This window comes from Ziziphus jujuba, chromosome 8 (assembly GCF_031755915.1).
Source record: "Ziziphus jujuba cultivar Dongzao chromosome 8, ASM3175591v1".
Taxonomy (NCBI): domain Eukaryota; kingdom Viridiplantae; phylum Streptophyta; class Magnoliopsida; order Rosales; family Rhamnaceae; genus Ziziphus; species Ziziphus jujuba.
This window is the reverse complement of record NC_083386.1, coordinates 22847009-22862334: the sequence shown is the minus strand read 5'-3', so window position 1 is coordinate 22862334 and position 15326 is coordinate 22847009. Positions and strand designations below refer to the sequence as shown.

The following is a 15326-nucleotide window of genomic DNA, read 5'->3' as shown; positions in this document are numbered from 1 at the left end:
TTAAAACCAAACATCCATGGTGGGATGATAGAAATGAATGAATTCTCAGACATGTCAAGAAGTTTGAGATGAGTCCAATTGGTAAGACCAGATGGAATTGGTCCTTTGAAATTATTTGCTTGGAGATAAAGGGATTCTAAATTTGTGAGACTGAATAGCCCTATCGCCATCAAAGGGCCTAAGTTGTAGTTGTCAGAAAGATCAAGGGTAACAAGTGATGATGTGGAGTTTATGACAGATAGAGGAGCAAACTAATAGTGGAGTCGACAATCAGACAAGTTTAACTTTTCCAAAGAAGGGACCACGTTTATCACTTGAAACCAATCATATGCTTTGGTGAGATCGTTCCCTGACATCTCCAGGTACTGCAGCGAAGAAAGGCCAGAAATCCATTGAAGGTTCTCAACCTTCAAATCATATAAATAAGATTTTGCAAAATTCAGATAGCGAAGACTTCAGAGATTTCCTAGCTGATGAGAGATTATTCCTCCAAATCCAGAATAAGAGAGGTTAAAATATATTAAACTTTGAATAGAACCAATGAAGCTAGGATTCAAATCCCTTTACTATTGTTTCTACTTAGGTCCAAGTGTTTGAGATGCTTCAATTCTAACAAAGATGGATTTATCTTATCACCCAACCCATATCCCATAACAGAATTATAGTCGGAAGAGTAATTAAAGTTGTGAGAACTAACATGGAGCCCATGGACATAACCGATTGAGTTATCGCAATCAACACTGGTCTAGCTGCAACAATCTCCATTGCCAACCCAATCAGAAAGGTTGTTCATGGGATCTTTGAGATCCTCCTTAAATCTCAGTAGAGCTTGCCTCTCACTCTTTTTGCAAAGCTTATCTGTGTTTGCATTGCAGAAACTTGTAGCGCTAATGGTAGCAATTGTGCATGTTATATGAGTAAAGTATAAGTAACAGGGGTTGCAATATCATGAATTTATATTGACATCCCAATCTAAAATTAAGCTCAACTAATGAGATTCCATTAACAAGTCAATGTAATTAATGTTATGGTCAATGCCAAAGTTCCTCCATAATTGAGAGATGACAGACTTTTCTTCATTTTCTAGATGCGAGTGAATGACTAAATATGGTCCACAAGTTTATAAAGCTTCAACCATATATTTCCACGAAACTTCTTCTGTAGAAAATTTGTCATAATGTTTTTTCTTCCTTAGTCACTTGATTTGGACTCCTGTATAGTCCAAAGGAGTATTTGGTATGTAGGACAATTGCGGATGACTAACATTTGCTCTTGCATTTTCACAGGATTTGCAAATCTTACACACCCAATCAGGGTTTAGAGACTCGGGACAATACTTTTCCTCCATTTTTTGATGGGAGTGAATGACTAAAACTGGAACCGATCCACAAGTTTACAAAGCTTCAGCCATTTCCACTAATAAGCTTGGTCTATGGAAATTTGTATAGAACATTTTCTTCAGTAATCACTTTCGGGAGTTTGGACCACTGTCATTGACAAGTTCTATGAATAGTGTTAGGACCCATCCAAAATTCCTCACCGAAACCCTAGACAAGTCCTCATCCTAGGAAAACACCACTGAATCTTCCAATGGAAAATCCGACAGGATCTCCCGTAAGGGTATGACTTACTACAAAATTTCCTGCACAGAAAAACACACTTCTATATACACCACCTTATTGCTCTCACCTTACTACAAGTTGTTTCCATAAGTTTACAGCACTTCAAATAAATAACAGGGAACCAATCCATAAAATAAATACATCCAATAGTATGCAGAGCATTTTTATAAAATTCAAAGTATAAGAATTAATACAACATGAAGTAGAAAGAAATATTATGGAAGGAAAAGAACGAAAAGCTTCTTGGAATTTGGCAACCAACCAACACATCGAGCTCGCCTCGGACGATCAACATCTACTAACTTGAATCTAGAGGAACGAATTTAAAAGTGTGAAATGCTGATCATCTCATTGAGTGATCCTAACTACTACACAATAATAATAATAATAATCATAATCATAATATAACGATAAGATAAACTTGACTAATTAATAATAAATAATAAGTAGTTGAAAATAACACTTTCTCTTAAAACCCTCACAGTCCACTCAGTTGAAAATATTTCCCTTTTAAAAACATTTTCACAAAACACAATATGTGCATACCCCAAAAATTAAGAAAATAATTGGTCAAATAAATTGCAATTAAAATGCAATAATTTAAAGATCCAAAAATTATAATGGAAATAATAATAGAATTATAAATAAAAATAATTTTCATATCAATTACTAAATGGTAAATGAAATATCATAAACAAATAATACAAAAATCACAATAAAATTCATATTAAAATAATTCAAGAAGTATTTAAACAAATAGAATAGATCAATTAATTACTAAAACAATTATTTTAAACAATCTAAAATATCCATTTAAAATATAAGGTAAAAATAAAATAAATTATAATAGAATATAATTTAAAATACCAAATCAATTTAAATGATAAAATCAAGGCAAATACCTTTTAAAACATTAATGAGAATAGGTAATAAAATCACGATAACATTTTTATAAAATTTGTGTAAAAATTTAAATTTAAATAAATAATAAAAACGATATTAAATACACTTTAATTTGAATACAATTTTAAAATATTTTATGTTTGAAAATCATGTCGGGAAAACCATTTGATGCACCAAACTATATACTAGTGGCGCCGACAGTATTCAGCATCTCAAGCACCGTCAGACATGAGGTTAAAGAGAGAAACTGGCATACGGTCGCTTAGCGTCCCACAGCGCTGCTGCTAACAGGCGTTCTGGCCATGGAGGGGAGTGGCTATAGCCAATATCAAACTTGTCTACCCTCAATCCGATGGCAATCACAGGACAATCCCATAAATTACCTGTGCGCTAATCATATCTACCTACACGCTAACCACATCCACATGCGCGGTAATCATATCACATATACAATACAGAACACCGGTAGTATATGGTGCATCTAAAAGCTCGTAAATCATAAAACCAAATATTTTCCCAAATATTGAAATCTCATAAATATCATTGGCTTTAATACCTCTTCCCAAACCCACATTTCTTTTTAACCATCACCATAATTCCATCATTTAAAATCCAACAATTTCAAATCCATCCATTTAAATATACCAAATTTACAATGGTATAAGGCCAAGCCTTTAATATTTCAATACATAAATATATTTGAAATACAATAATTTAAAACAATAGTTTCCTCGAATCCTTAAAAATCCATTTAAATCAAAATAACATTATAATCACATGAAATCTATATATAATTAAATTCATACAATCATGCACCATAAATTTAACATTCAACATAATAATAATTAATTAAAATTCAAAAACCATAATTCTTTTAAAATCCCAAATATATTTTTGGCAACGACACATATATTAAAACCATCATAAATTGGCATTGTAAAATTAAATGGAAATTCCTTCAAATATTAAACATATACTAAAATTCACATGAAAAAATTTCTAATTACACAATATTCCAACAATAAAATTTAACAATTATTAACAAAATCCCAAATCCATAAAATTCTTGAAATCAAAATATTTCTTAACGCACAAATAATTATAATTCATTCAATTTTGGCATCAAAATTCCCAAATATAAATTTATTAAATATTTAACACATAAAATATAATTTCCAAATATATAATCAACACAAAATATATACAATTTATCAACCCAAAATAATTTTGAAAGTGGGTCACTCACCTCGAGCACGCAATTCAATCAAGATTCTCCATAGGATCGATTTCATAATTCACACGTACTCCTAAAATATCAATAATACACAAAACTGATTAAATTAATAATTTAGTTAGGTAAATTATGCATGGTTACCCAGAGGATTTAATACAAACGTTAACCAAAATTTACAAATGATAAACCAAATCGAAGCTTACTATACGAGGATCATGGATTGAATCTTACCTCCGGGAGATCAGACGTCGGGAAGGTTTCAGACTTTAGGTCCTTGGATCTCACAAACTACCATGAATTGGAGGAAACCAAGCTTGGATTTGGGTTCAAGGGGTTCGGATTAGTGGGAAAAGGTGGGCAGTGTGATCAGGAACTCACCGAAATCAAGTTTTCTGACGAGCCACGTAGTCACCTGAAACCATCACTGCCGGCGGCGTGTCCCGTGGCCACTGGTTGTGATTTTTGGTGGGGAGGTAGATCTAATGATGGGTAAGCTAATGGGATCGGCGATGAGGCAAATGAAGGTCTGTTTTGGGATAAATCGGTCGGAGAAGGAAAACGGGCCATCACCAAAAAATGCCTCGATCCGGGTGCGTCGTCGGTGATCTAGCCATGAAATTTGGGTGACCGGCTGGAAATGAGGAGTCGGTGCTGGTAGGGTGGTGCGTGTGGCTTAATGGGGGCCAAGAGGTGGTCAACGGCATAAAGCTGGTCCTCCCCCTTTTTTCTCTCTCTTTCTCTCTCCTACCTCTCCTCCTTCCACCTCACACGTTTTCACCCGATCAAAAAGCCTCCTATGGATGCCACTCTGCACTCACGAGTTGGCTTGATTTTTGACACGTGGCACATATTGTTAATATGTTTAAAAATAATATTAAAATAATATGATATTCGGAAAATTTTATAGGTCCATAACTCTTCAACGAAATGTCTAAATTAGGCTTGCCACAAGTCTATGAACTCATATCGATGAGTACTTTACAACCATGCATGATTCAAAGCTCAAATTTGTAAGAATAAAAAGTCAACTCCAGCACCCTCGGACAGTTCAGACCTTAACTTGTTTTGTTCATAACTTTCAAATCGTAGCTCTGTTTTTTACATTCTACTAGTCTATGAAATCGGGTCGATGCGTACTTCGTAACGGTACCTTGGTCAACCTAGAATTCTTGTTGAGTCAAAAAGTCAAAGTTTGATTTTTCTCGATCAAGGATGGTCAAACCCGATCAACTTCGATCAACTTGACAAATTTTCGGCATACTTTGGGATGGGATGTTACAAATAGGATGATATTTCATGTAGAAAATCCAGTTTTCTAATATGCTTCTCCATCAAGGAAAAATCAAATTGCATGAATGATGGAGGAGGACATACACTATTCCAAAAAAAAAAAAAAGAAAAAAAAAAGTTTATAAACTGTTCGTCTATGAACTCTTATGGTGAGGGATAGAGTAGGTACCATGTTTAGGCGTATCATTGAGGCACAGTTTACTGAACTTGTTTAAAAATAAATCATTATTTCCTTTGATCTTAATCCAGTCTCTGTTTTTGTTCTTTTTATTTCCTTTTTATGTTTTTTCCTTATAGATAGATGAGCCATTTTATCCATTCTCTACTAGCATGTACCTTTATATGTCATCCGGCTCCCTTTGTAAGTTTTTGAAGTTCACTTGCACTAATCCAGTTAATTTATATATTTAATTTGGAGAGCTAGTTCGGTAGTTCATTATCAAAATTTCTTATCAGTTGATGACTAATAATATTTTGATTTCACAACAATTAATTATTGAAGAGCTTGTGCAAACCAATTATAGTTTGTTTCATTATATCAATAATTATTTAGGAAGTCTCAATAATCTTGTAGAAACTGTAAAAGGCAAACAATGTATAATGAATAAGTGCATTATAGTATGAGGAACTGTTGTCTAAATGTGAAAGTCAAATAAGAAATTATTCTTTATCTTTCCAGAAATATTTACGTATATGAAATCAAATTCTTTTATGGAAACTGACCCCAAAATGAATTGACATTTGTCTTAAAATGACACAATTGATATAATTTCTAATCCAGAATTTCTTCAAGCCGTGTAATTGTGGGGACTATGATCAGGCATATGTCTCAAAACAAGCAGGAGATAAGAAATGCAACATGCTGATAGAACATCTTCAAGCTTCCCAACCCCTTAAAAGTGTGGCACGAGCTACTCGATTTACACCCATTCTGCGATTACCATCATGTGTCTTGCACATGTTCTTGATGTTATGGAATGCTTTGGTCATGTACCTTTGAAGCTTTGCATTGACCTTCGTCATGTACCTCTGAAGCTCTGCATTGACCTTCTCCTCATCCCACGTAAAACCTTGAATGTTCTGAAAATTAGGTCGAAATTGAAATGTGTTAGGCTAACACCTAAAACTCAATTGCAACACAATAACAAACTGAAAATTAGCATGCAAGCCATGTTTGAGAAACAGATTAGTATGTCTACATAGAATTAATCAGAATTTTTTTTTTTTTAACTAATGAAGATTGGCCTTTCTACAGTTTATTATATAACAAAGTTCTTCTGGTCCTAGTTACCTGACACTACGCCAAATATTATTTTTTATAGCATGTCAAAAGTGCTATAAAAGACATATAATTGCATTTTTAGAAATGTCATGACAACCCATGTTATAAAAAGTCCAACTTTTTAATAGCATTTTTGAAATGTCATACTAAATACTATAAATAATCATTTAATAGCATTAATCCTATGCTATTATGTGTTTGAAAATAGTTATAAATGTTATGTTATGGCATTTAATATGCTATCTTAAGTATATTTTATAGCATTTAAAAATATATTTTAAATAGATTTCATAGCATTCGAAAATGCTATGTCACGATAACAAAAAAATAAATTTATGACATTTTAAAATGTTACTAAAGTTAGACTATAGTAACATTTAATTAGCTAATGATAATCATTATAAATATCACTAAAAATTATAGTGACAATTAAAAACATCTCTAAAAAGACAACTAACGACATTTGAAAATGTCAGAAAAATGATTAATGATATTAAATTGAATTTTAAATATTAATTTTAATATAAAAATTTAAAAATACCAAAAAATATGATTACGCTTGTTCTCAAATGTAACTAAAAAAATATAATAATAATAATAATAATAATTTAAATCATTTTAACTAAAAATTAATTTCATAATCTATAAGAGGATTTCAAATTTAATTTTAATAATACTTTCATTACGTTTTATGAATTTAATCGACAGCACCTAGGTTCTTTTTTTTTTTTTTAGTGAAAGTTATCTTAAATTTAAAGTTGATAATAATGAAAAACAATAATTATAAAAAAAGATAAACAAATAATAAAAATTTATAATTGATTTCTTTAATAGATTGTTATCAAGCATTCAAAAGATAAACAAAAGTACATATGATAATCCAAATTATCTACACATATGAGAGAAAAAAAAAAAAAAAAAGATTTACACAACCAAGTTTCTCTCCTACATCTGCAACAATTACAAAACGATCTTTCAATCTTGATCTAGTAACCCAAATGACAACAACAATTGCAAAAAGATAATCCTCATTAATGATTCCATCTTTTATTGCTCTTCCTAAACAACCTGCAAGTAACAAAAAAACAAAAGCTGTCCTATAAGCTTTAGAACTGGAGAGGTAGAGAAACACAGAGGTAAAAGCAGAGATCACAGCAAGAGACAGAGAAATACATAGGTAAAAGCAAAGCACAGCAAATAAATAGAACAGTCCACGAACCCTGCATATGTATAACATATAATACTTCTTGGCACCCAAAGCTTTCCCACATAACGTTTCCAAAGAGCTTGCCATCCCCAGCTGAGTATATCAAAATTCCATAAAAATAAATAATAGAAATAGAAACATAATAATTATATATATTTTCACAATTTGCTTTAGAATTTTGAAAAAAAATAAAAAAATCCAAGTAAGAAGTTTATTTAAGAAACGAGTACCAAGAGAACCATAGTTGAAGCCAACAACGACAGTGGTAGAATAGAAATGACATTATTTTTAAAATTTTGGAAAGAATTTTGTTTAAATAGGAAATAATTTTGGAAAAAAAATCTTAATTTTTTGTTTTGGATAATTAACAACTTCAATTGATATTATTTTTCTTTTTATACAACTAACAAGATTAAAAAGAAAAACTTTGCTTCAAAAATAATAATCCAATGACACTTTAAAATATTATAAAATAATTTATTTAATGACATTTAATAAATTAGTGACACTGATAGAAATGACATAAATATAATGTAACTAAAGGATTGATGAACATATTAAAAAAATAAAAAAAATAAAAAAAAACCAAAGGGTTGATGAATAGATAAACAATTTGAAAAAGAAATTTGAATCTTTAAAGAGTGTAGGAGAAGATATTGAAGTAGATGTAAAACATGTAGAGTGCTTGTTATAGGGAATATGAATCAAGTATATAGGGTCTTATGTTGTTTATTAGAGCTCAAATTACAAACCAAATATTATATTTATTATTTATTCTATATATATTTGTACTCATATTATTCTCCTCCTTAGTAGTATTACTCTATCTTAATTTTTTATTTCATGCGGAAGCTGATTTAGAAAGGATAAATTATTAGCAGTTATGAAAGTCTAAAATTAGTGTGGACTCATTTGTATTTTCTTATGGCTTATTCACCTTAGTTATAATATTTAATTTGTGACATGTTGGATTAAATTGATGCTAAAATAAGTGTCATTGTATTAGAATTTTCTTGTATAGTAATCAATTTAATAGCAACTATAAATGATATGTTAAGTATATTTGATAGCATTTAAAAATGTTATTTAAGTATATTCATAGCATTTGAAAATGAATTGATTAAAAATGCCATTGTTTTATATTAGTAATAGCATTTTCATTTTTAATCGTAAGCTATAAAATCTCGTATATGTTGTAGTGTGAACCCACTCAAAATAGCTGACTGTCATACGACCAGCATTTGCATATATATATCAGGAAGTATTAAAACTCCATTCTTGGAAAGAATCTGCAGCAATAAAAAGTCATCCAGCTCATAATCAAAATATTTTTTATATACAAGTCCAAAACAGATGAAATTTCAAATAATACCTCATCTGCTTCTGGATCAGTTGGATGGTTTGCTGCTTCTATTACATGCATCCCACAAGAACTTATTTTAGAATATTTCCAAGAAAGGCTTAAAAATTTTAATTTGACATTTATCCTTTAAACTTCATTATTTGTTGCACCGGTAATTCCAAGCTGATTTTTGGATTAAAAAATCTACTAAATTTGTTACCAAAGGTGCAACTTCTATAGAGTTAGCATGGGGATGGCAATTTAACTAATAAGCTCCAAATTTGTTTTAAAATTATGAACCACTGACTGTTCCTAAATAACAAACAAAGACAATATTAGGCAAGTAATAGACTAATATGCACGACTAATTACCAAATGAATTAACCATCTTAGAAAAAATTAGGTGCATGTCCTTTTTTTTTTTTTTTTTTTTTTTTTTTTTTTTTTTTTTTCCTTTGTGAAATGAAATATTTTAAAGAACTTGCCTTTCCTTGGTAAGTAGCCCATGGCCAGGATTACAAGCTAAATTTTGAATGAAATTTGAATTTCTAACAATATGCTTGTCCATTATTGGTTGTAGTATTGACTTTGCAAAGTTAGCGTTGAAGTTATTAGTTGACTAATTTGATATAGAAATAGTTAATCCATAACAATATCTGGTTTTAAAATAAATAAATAATTGTTAGTCATTGCTATTGTGTAAAGTATTAGTTTCTTTGTTGGTGATAAAACACGCATGGAGGAAAATGTAATTCATTTCCACCTAACCTAATCTTTTATCATTTCGACTTCAATCAGAAATACCTGTTACAATATTTTTCTTGGAAAAAAAAAAAAAAGGGGTAAAATGGGCCACCTCCAAACAAAACACTAACTTTATTTTTGTTTTAATTTCTGCAAGTTTTTTTTTTTTTTTGGGGGGGGGGGGGGGGTGAATTCTTTTCTTTTTCAAAAATTACCAATAGTCATTCACAACTAAAGAAACAATTGATTCACCAAAATTAAAGAAAAAATTGATTAAATGTTATAGCGTAATCAAGCGTCTGGCAAGCTAATGGCAGAATTATTTTATAAGGCCCATTTATAACTCACATTTTTTAAAAGTTATAAATTTTTTGGTTTATGTTGCACAATATGAATGATCATTACATAAGTAATATGGCATAACTATTATATGCAAGTTTTTCTTGAGGTATGGTGTTGTGCCCTCAAATTTTTATTTTTGATTAAGTATACTTTACATCTTAATATACGCATTGGTTTTCATTTTGCTCTCAAATTTTAAAAACTCTCATCGTGCATTTAATATAATGTTAACAACATCCCAAAAAAAATGAAAATAAATGAAAAGTACCTATCTGTAAGTCATATAACTTTAGATAAAAGATACTTTAGTAATTGGTATTATTTTTCTATGAATTACTATAAGGTATTATTATTATTATTTTTATTTATTTATTTTTTTTTTTGAATCATTGTTAGTAATTGGTATTGCGTATTACTCTCTTTGGTGCAGCGTGGAGGAAAAAGTAATTCATTTCTACCTAAGTAATTTTGTTATCATTTCGCCTTCAATCAGAAATACTTGATATATATAACATTTTTCATAAAATAAAATAAAAAATAAAATAAAAAGGAAAAAAGAAAAAAAGTCTTTTCCTTTTCAAAAGTCATCAACATAGAGTTGTTCATTGAATGTTATTGCATATAACCAACCATTTGCCAGGTCAATGGCAGTCGTTAGGGACAGAATTTTGCGAAAGCAGGGAGAAAAAGTTGTATACCACTGTTGTAGGAATCATGTGTTGTAATAAATTATTCATAATAAATACTTAAAAGACTTATCTTATAAGCTCATTTGTGACTCACATTCTTTACGTTACACAAAGTTATACATTTTTTGGTTTAAATTGAACATCATGAATGATCATACCACCGATAATATGGCATAATCATTATATGTAAGTTTTTCTCAAAGGATGCGCCCATATTTTTATCTATGATTAAGTAATACTTTGAATCTCTATAATATATGCATTTTTTTACACATTTACTTCTCCAACTTTAAAAACTCTTTTGTGCATTTTAAACTACCATTTTTGTTTTTTTCACCTTCACACAATTAAAGTTAACAACATCCAAAATATGGATAGAATACACCTGTATGCAAGTCATATGACTTCAGATAAATGGTATGATTGTACAAGAGCTACTAAACATATAAAATATAGTGTGTTTTGACTAAAATATAGCAGTAGATATTGAGTTTCAATTAGTTTACAATTTTATTCATTGTGGATGGTATTAACAATTATAGCAAAGTGATAGAAAATAATAGTTTAAAGTGCAACACCAAAGGTTTTAAAGTTTAAGAAAGAGTGAAAAACAGTGCGTAGGGTTGTAAAGTGTAATTCATTTTTTTTTATTTATGTTTTAAATTTTCTTGTTTATAATTTTTAAAAGGATAAATATCATTTAGATATAAATAATGATGAGTGTCGTTGTATAATATATCATAACCAAAGTTACATGTAAGTCTTTCTTTAAAAATGGTGGTTGTGCCTCCCAAATATGGATACTTGTTGCTAACTGTTTTAGAAAATAAATAAACAACTTGGGAAACTTTCGCATTTTAATTATCGTTATTATTATTTTAAAAATGGAGGTTGTATACAGATTTTGAATTGACATAAAGAAAACCCATTAATTGTTCTAACATTCAGCCCAATTACCATTGATATCTAGTCCCGATGGGCCAACTTGATTATAGCCCAATATAAGTTTTTGTCATATCCTTCAAATCAATATATTATATATCCCTTTTACTAAAAATAAATAAATAAAAAATAAAAATAAAAAATCTATCATAACGTTGCAAAATAAAAATCTGTCTATCATATAATATGTATATTCAAAATTTTCCAACAATTAATGGAGGAACTCACCACATCATAATACATGGAAAATCAACTAAATTTCTTAAATCAACTAAATTTCGTGTCCTGTTTTGTTTTCTGCATATCAATAAAAATTAGGACTGGATCCCAGTTTTATGTATATGTACATGTAATTCCATCTAGTGCTGTGTACAATCAACATATTTTAACAACAGAGGAACTAGACCCAAAAAAAAGTCAAACTAAATTGAAAGACTCGTTTCCCTGAGGTGCCAGCTTTACCTGCATCTTGATTCTGCCAGGAATCTTGCCATTGCTTATCATACAATGAAGCTTCAATTTCTGGAAATTTCTTCCAATTTTGCAAATTAATATTCATTTGTAATTAATAATTTTTAGAGATTGTCCATACATATATATATATATATATAATTAATCAGAAAATCATGGTGGATATTAGGAGTTAAATGGAAAACAAAGTGACTGACAGATGTAATACCATTTATTGGTGAACTAATGGAAATATCAAATATACACATAAAATGAGGAAAGAAAAAATCAACAACAACAAAGTGTTCAAAAATTCAACAATAATGCTACTTAAAAGACAAGAAAAATAATGGTTACTACTTGGCTAAAAGTATTCAACAACAATGCTATAAAGCTTAACAACAGCTTAAAAACTCTTATAGTACAATTTAAACAATCATTTTTTTTAATCACTTTCATACAATTAAAGTCAACATCTAAAATATAGCAATAGATATTATGAGTTTCAATTAGTTCACAATTTTATTCATTTTTGTCCCTAATTTTTTTCTCCAAAATACCCTTTTATTATAAGGCATGGGACTTGCACATGGGGCCTATTTCATTTATATTTTGGATGGTGTTAATAACTATAGCAAAGTAATAGAAAATAATAATTTAGAGTGCAATATAAGAGTTTTTAAAAAAAGCAAAGAAAAAACAATGCATAAGGGTGCAAAGTGTAATTTTTTTTTTTTAATTTATGTTTTCGATTTTATTTTTTTTATACAACTTTGAAAAGGATAAATATTATTTAAATATAAATAATAATGATTGTCGTTACACATGTGATTTAGCGTAATCAAAATTACATATAAGTTTTTCTTTAGAATGGTAGCTGTGCCTCCCGAATATGGATGCTTGTTGGTAACCGTTTAAGAAAATAAATAAATAAATTGGGAAAACATTCACATTTTAATTATTATTATTATTATTATTATTTGAAATGTAGAAGTTACAGATTTTGAATTGTCATACAAAAAACCCATTTGTGGTTGTAACATTCAGCCCAATTACCATTGATATCTAGTCAGCCCAATTCACCGCATCATAATACATGGAAGATCAACTAAATTTTGTGTCCTGTTTGGTTTGAGCGGCCAGTACCTGAATCTTGATCCTGCCATGAAGATTGCCATTGTTTATAATACAAAGTAGCTTCATCTGCTAGCTTTTTAAGGTTATCAAAATCTTGGGTTTTCTTAAACAGAATTATACCAGTGACAGTCACAAACAGCCCTGCTTTGCATATGAAATTACCACTCTGTCCAACAACATCAAGCCCTGTCAAAGCATCTATAATATACGCCATGAAAAACCCCACCATTGCAGCTCGACCTACGCATTCATAGAGATAGAATACATATATAATCTGTTGCTAAAACTAATTTTAGTGTAAAACTAATTGTTAAAGAGGTTGAGGGTTTTGAAATGCAAACCATTAAGCAGCTCAGCCTCTGAGAGATAGGACCTCAACAGCCATGCCCACCATGGTATTACGGAGCTCCTGAACACTACAGGTACTTCATTTGAGGATGCTTCAGGATGTACTTCAAGAAACTTTCTTCGTCTTGCTTCTGCAATATATATATATATATACACACGCCAACAGACAATATATAAATCATAAGTGGGTTATTGTTTGTTCCTGAAATTGTTCAAACGTCAACCTTTCTTTGCCAATCCAGATGCCAACAGTAGAGCAAATTAAAATTGCTAATAAGCAGAAGAATTTCTTTTTATAAATCTCAGAGAATGACAATATATAAAGAGAACCTGCAACAATGACACTATCCCAGTCTATCTTTCCATTCTTAACGAACATATTTAGATCCCATGTACCCTTCTTCCACCGCTCGTCCGTGAATTTCGCACCAGACAATTCTATCTCTGAATTCGGCTTAGATCTATTCTCTGCAGCTTCATCATGTCTATCAATTTCTATGGCAGACTTATCTTGCTCAGCTGTTTTGAAATTTGTTTGGCTTTCAACGTCCAAATTTACAACATGGGTTGCCTGTTTTGTCCCCAAAGATCGAACAACAATGGATTGGGGATGTTTTCTTATTATAACGAGATTATTTGAGGTGCTTAGTGTTTGCAGTGAAGCAGAAATGGCAATGGAAGCCATCCTTATTTCTAAAACCTTTCTTTCTCTATGTTTGTTCCTTTTTATTTTGTTTGTGTTATTTTCCTTGTAGAAAGAGCTTACAGACAGATAGGATTGGGAAAAACCATGCTTTGAAGCTGAAGCTGAAAAGCTTATCTTCCCCTGTTGTTTTGTCAGTTAAGTTATGGGCAACCTTTTTTATATATTATCTGCTTGGATGCTCCTTTACTTGTCATCCAACTACCTATTATTGCTTTTCAAGTGAAGTTCACTTCATTGGTTCTGCTAATCTGTTTCAATATTATGCTTTATGTCCGTTACAAAAATCATTTAAGGAGTTAACTGTTCAAAACCAAGTATAGTTTCATATATACAAGTAATTATTGGTTTTTTTATTTTTTTTTTATTTTTTTTTTATTTTTTTTTATTTTTATTTTTTCCCCTTATTTGGAGTAGGAAGTTTTAATAACTATAAAAGAATCTTTGGTAAAAGACAGGTTAACCTTGAAACTTGATAAATTTTATCCAGTACTTTGCACCTGTAAAAATATACGAGTGAAAAAGGTGGCTCAATATGAATGTAAAAAAAAAAAAAAAAAAAAAAAAAAACAGATTGTATGTCTTTCCAAAAGCCCTGCATATAAGAAATCAAATTCTTTTACAAATTAACACTCGAATGAATCAATATTCATCTATAATAACGACACAGCTGATAGCATTTCGGAACAAGGTAAAGTTTCTTCCAAGCTACTCTAAATGTGGTGAGCAGGAGATTGTAAATGCAACATATGTATGCTTTATGCTTCAAAATCCCCCAAGATAAGCACAAATTACATGGCTTACCTCCTTTGTAAAAGCCAACAAGTCTTGAAATGCATGTACAATATGTTAATAGTCCAACATATTGTGTAAGTTGATGGCCAATCTATTATAGCACCATATAAGATTCTCTCTTATATTCAAATGCATCCATCATATATTTCAAAAATTCGAACAATATAGGGAGGAAGACATCATAAAGACAGTAGTACTACTACCTGCATCTTTATCCTGCCAGAAAGCTTGCCAATGATTATCATGCAAAGTAGCTTCTTTTGCTAGCCTCTTAAATTATTGAAATCTTTGGCTCC

General features: G+C 30.3%; 1 protein-coding gene and 1 pseudogene across 1 annotated transcript; both read right to left on the bottom strand.

Annotated features, from left to right (window-relative positions):
• Positions 1–5790: 5790 nt before the first annotated feature.
• On the bottom strand, positions 5791–8961 carry LOC112491023 (glutamate dehydrogenase 2-like; annotated as a pseudogene).
• A 4154-nt stretch (positions 8962–13115) lies between these two features.
• On the bottom strand, positions 13116–14266 carry LOC112490908 (light-harvesting complex-like protein 3 isotype 1, chloroplastic). The gene is made up of 2 exons (XM_060820028.1): positions 13863–14266; positions 13116–13424 (listed from the first exon to the last, which is right to left on the bottom strand). Exons 1-2 carry the CDS (start codon positions 14215–14217, stop codon positions 13156–13158), a joined length of 624 nt encoding a protein of 207 aa, XP_060676011.1. The 5' UTR covers positions 14218–14266; the 3' UTR covers positions 13116–13155.
• Between the last annotated feature and the right edge of the window lie 1060 nt (positions 14267–15326).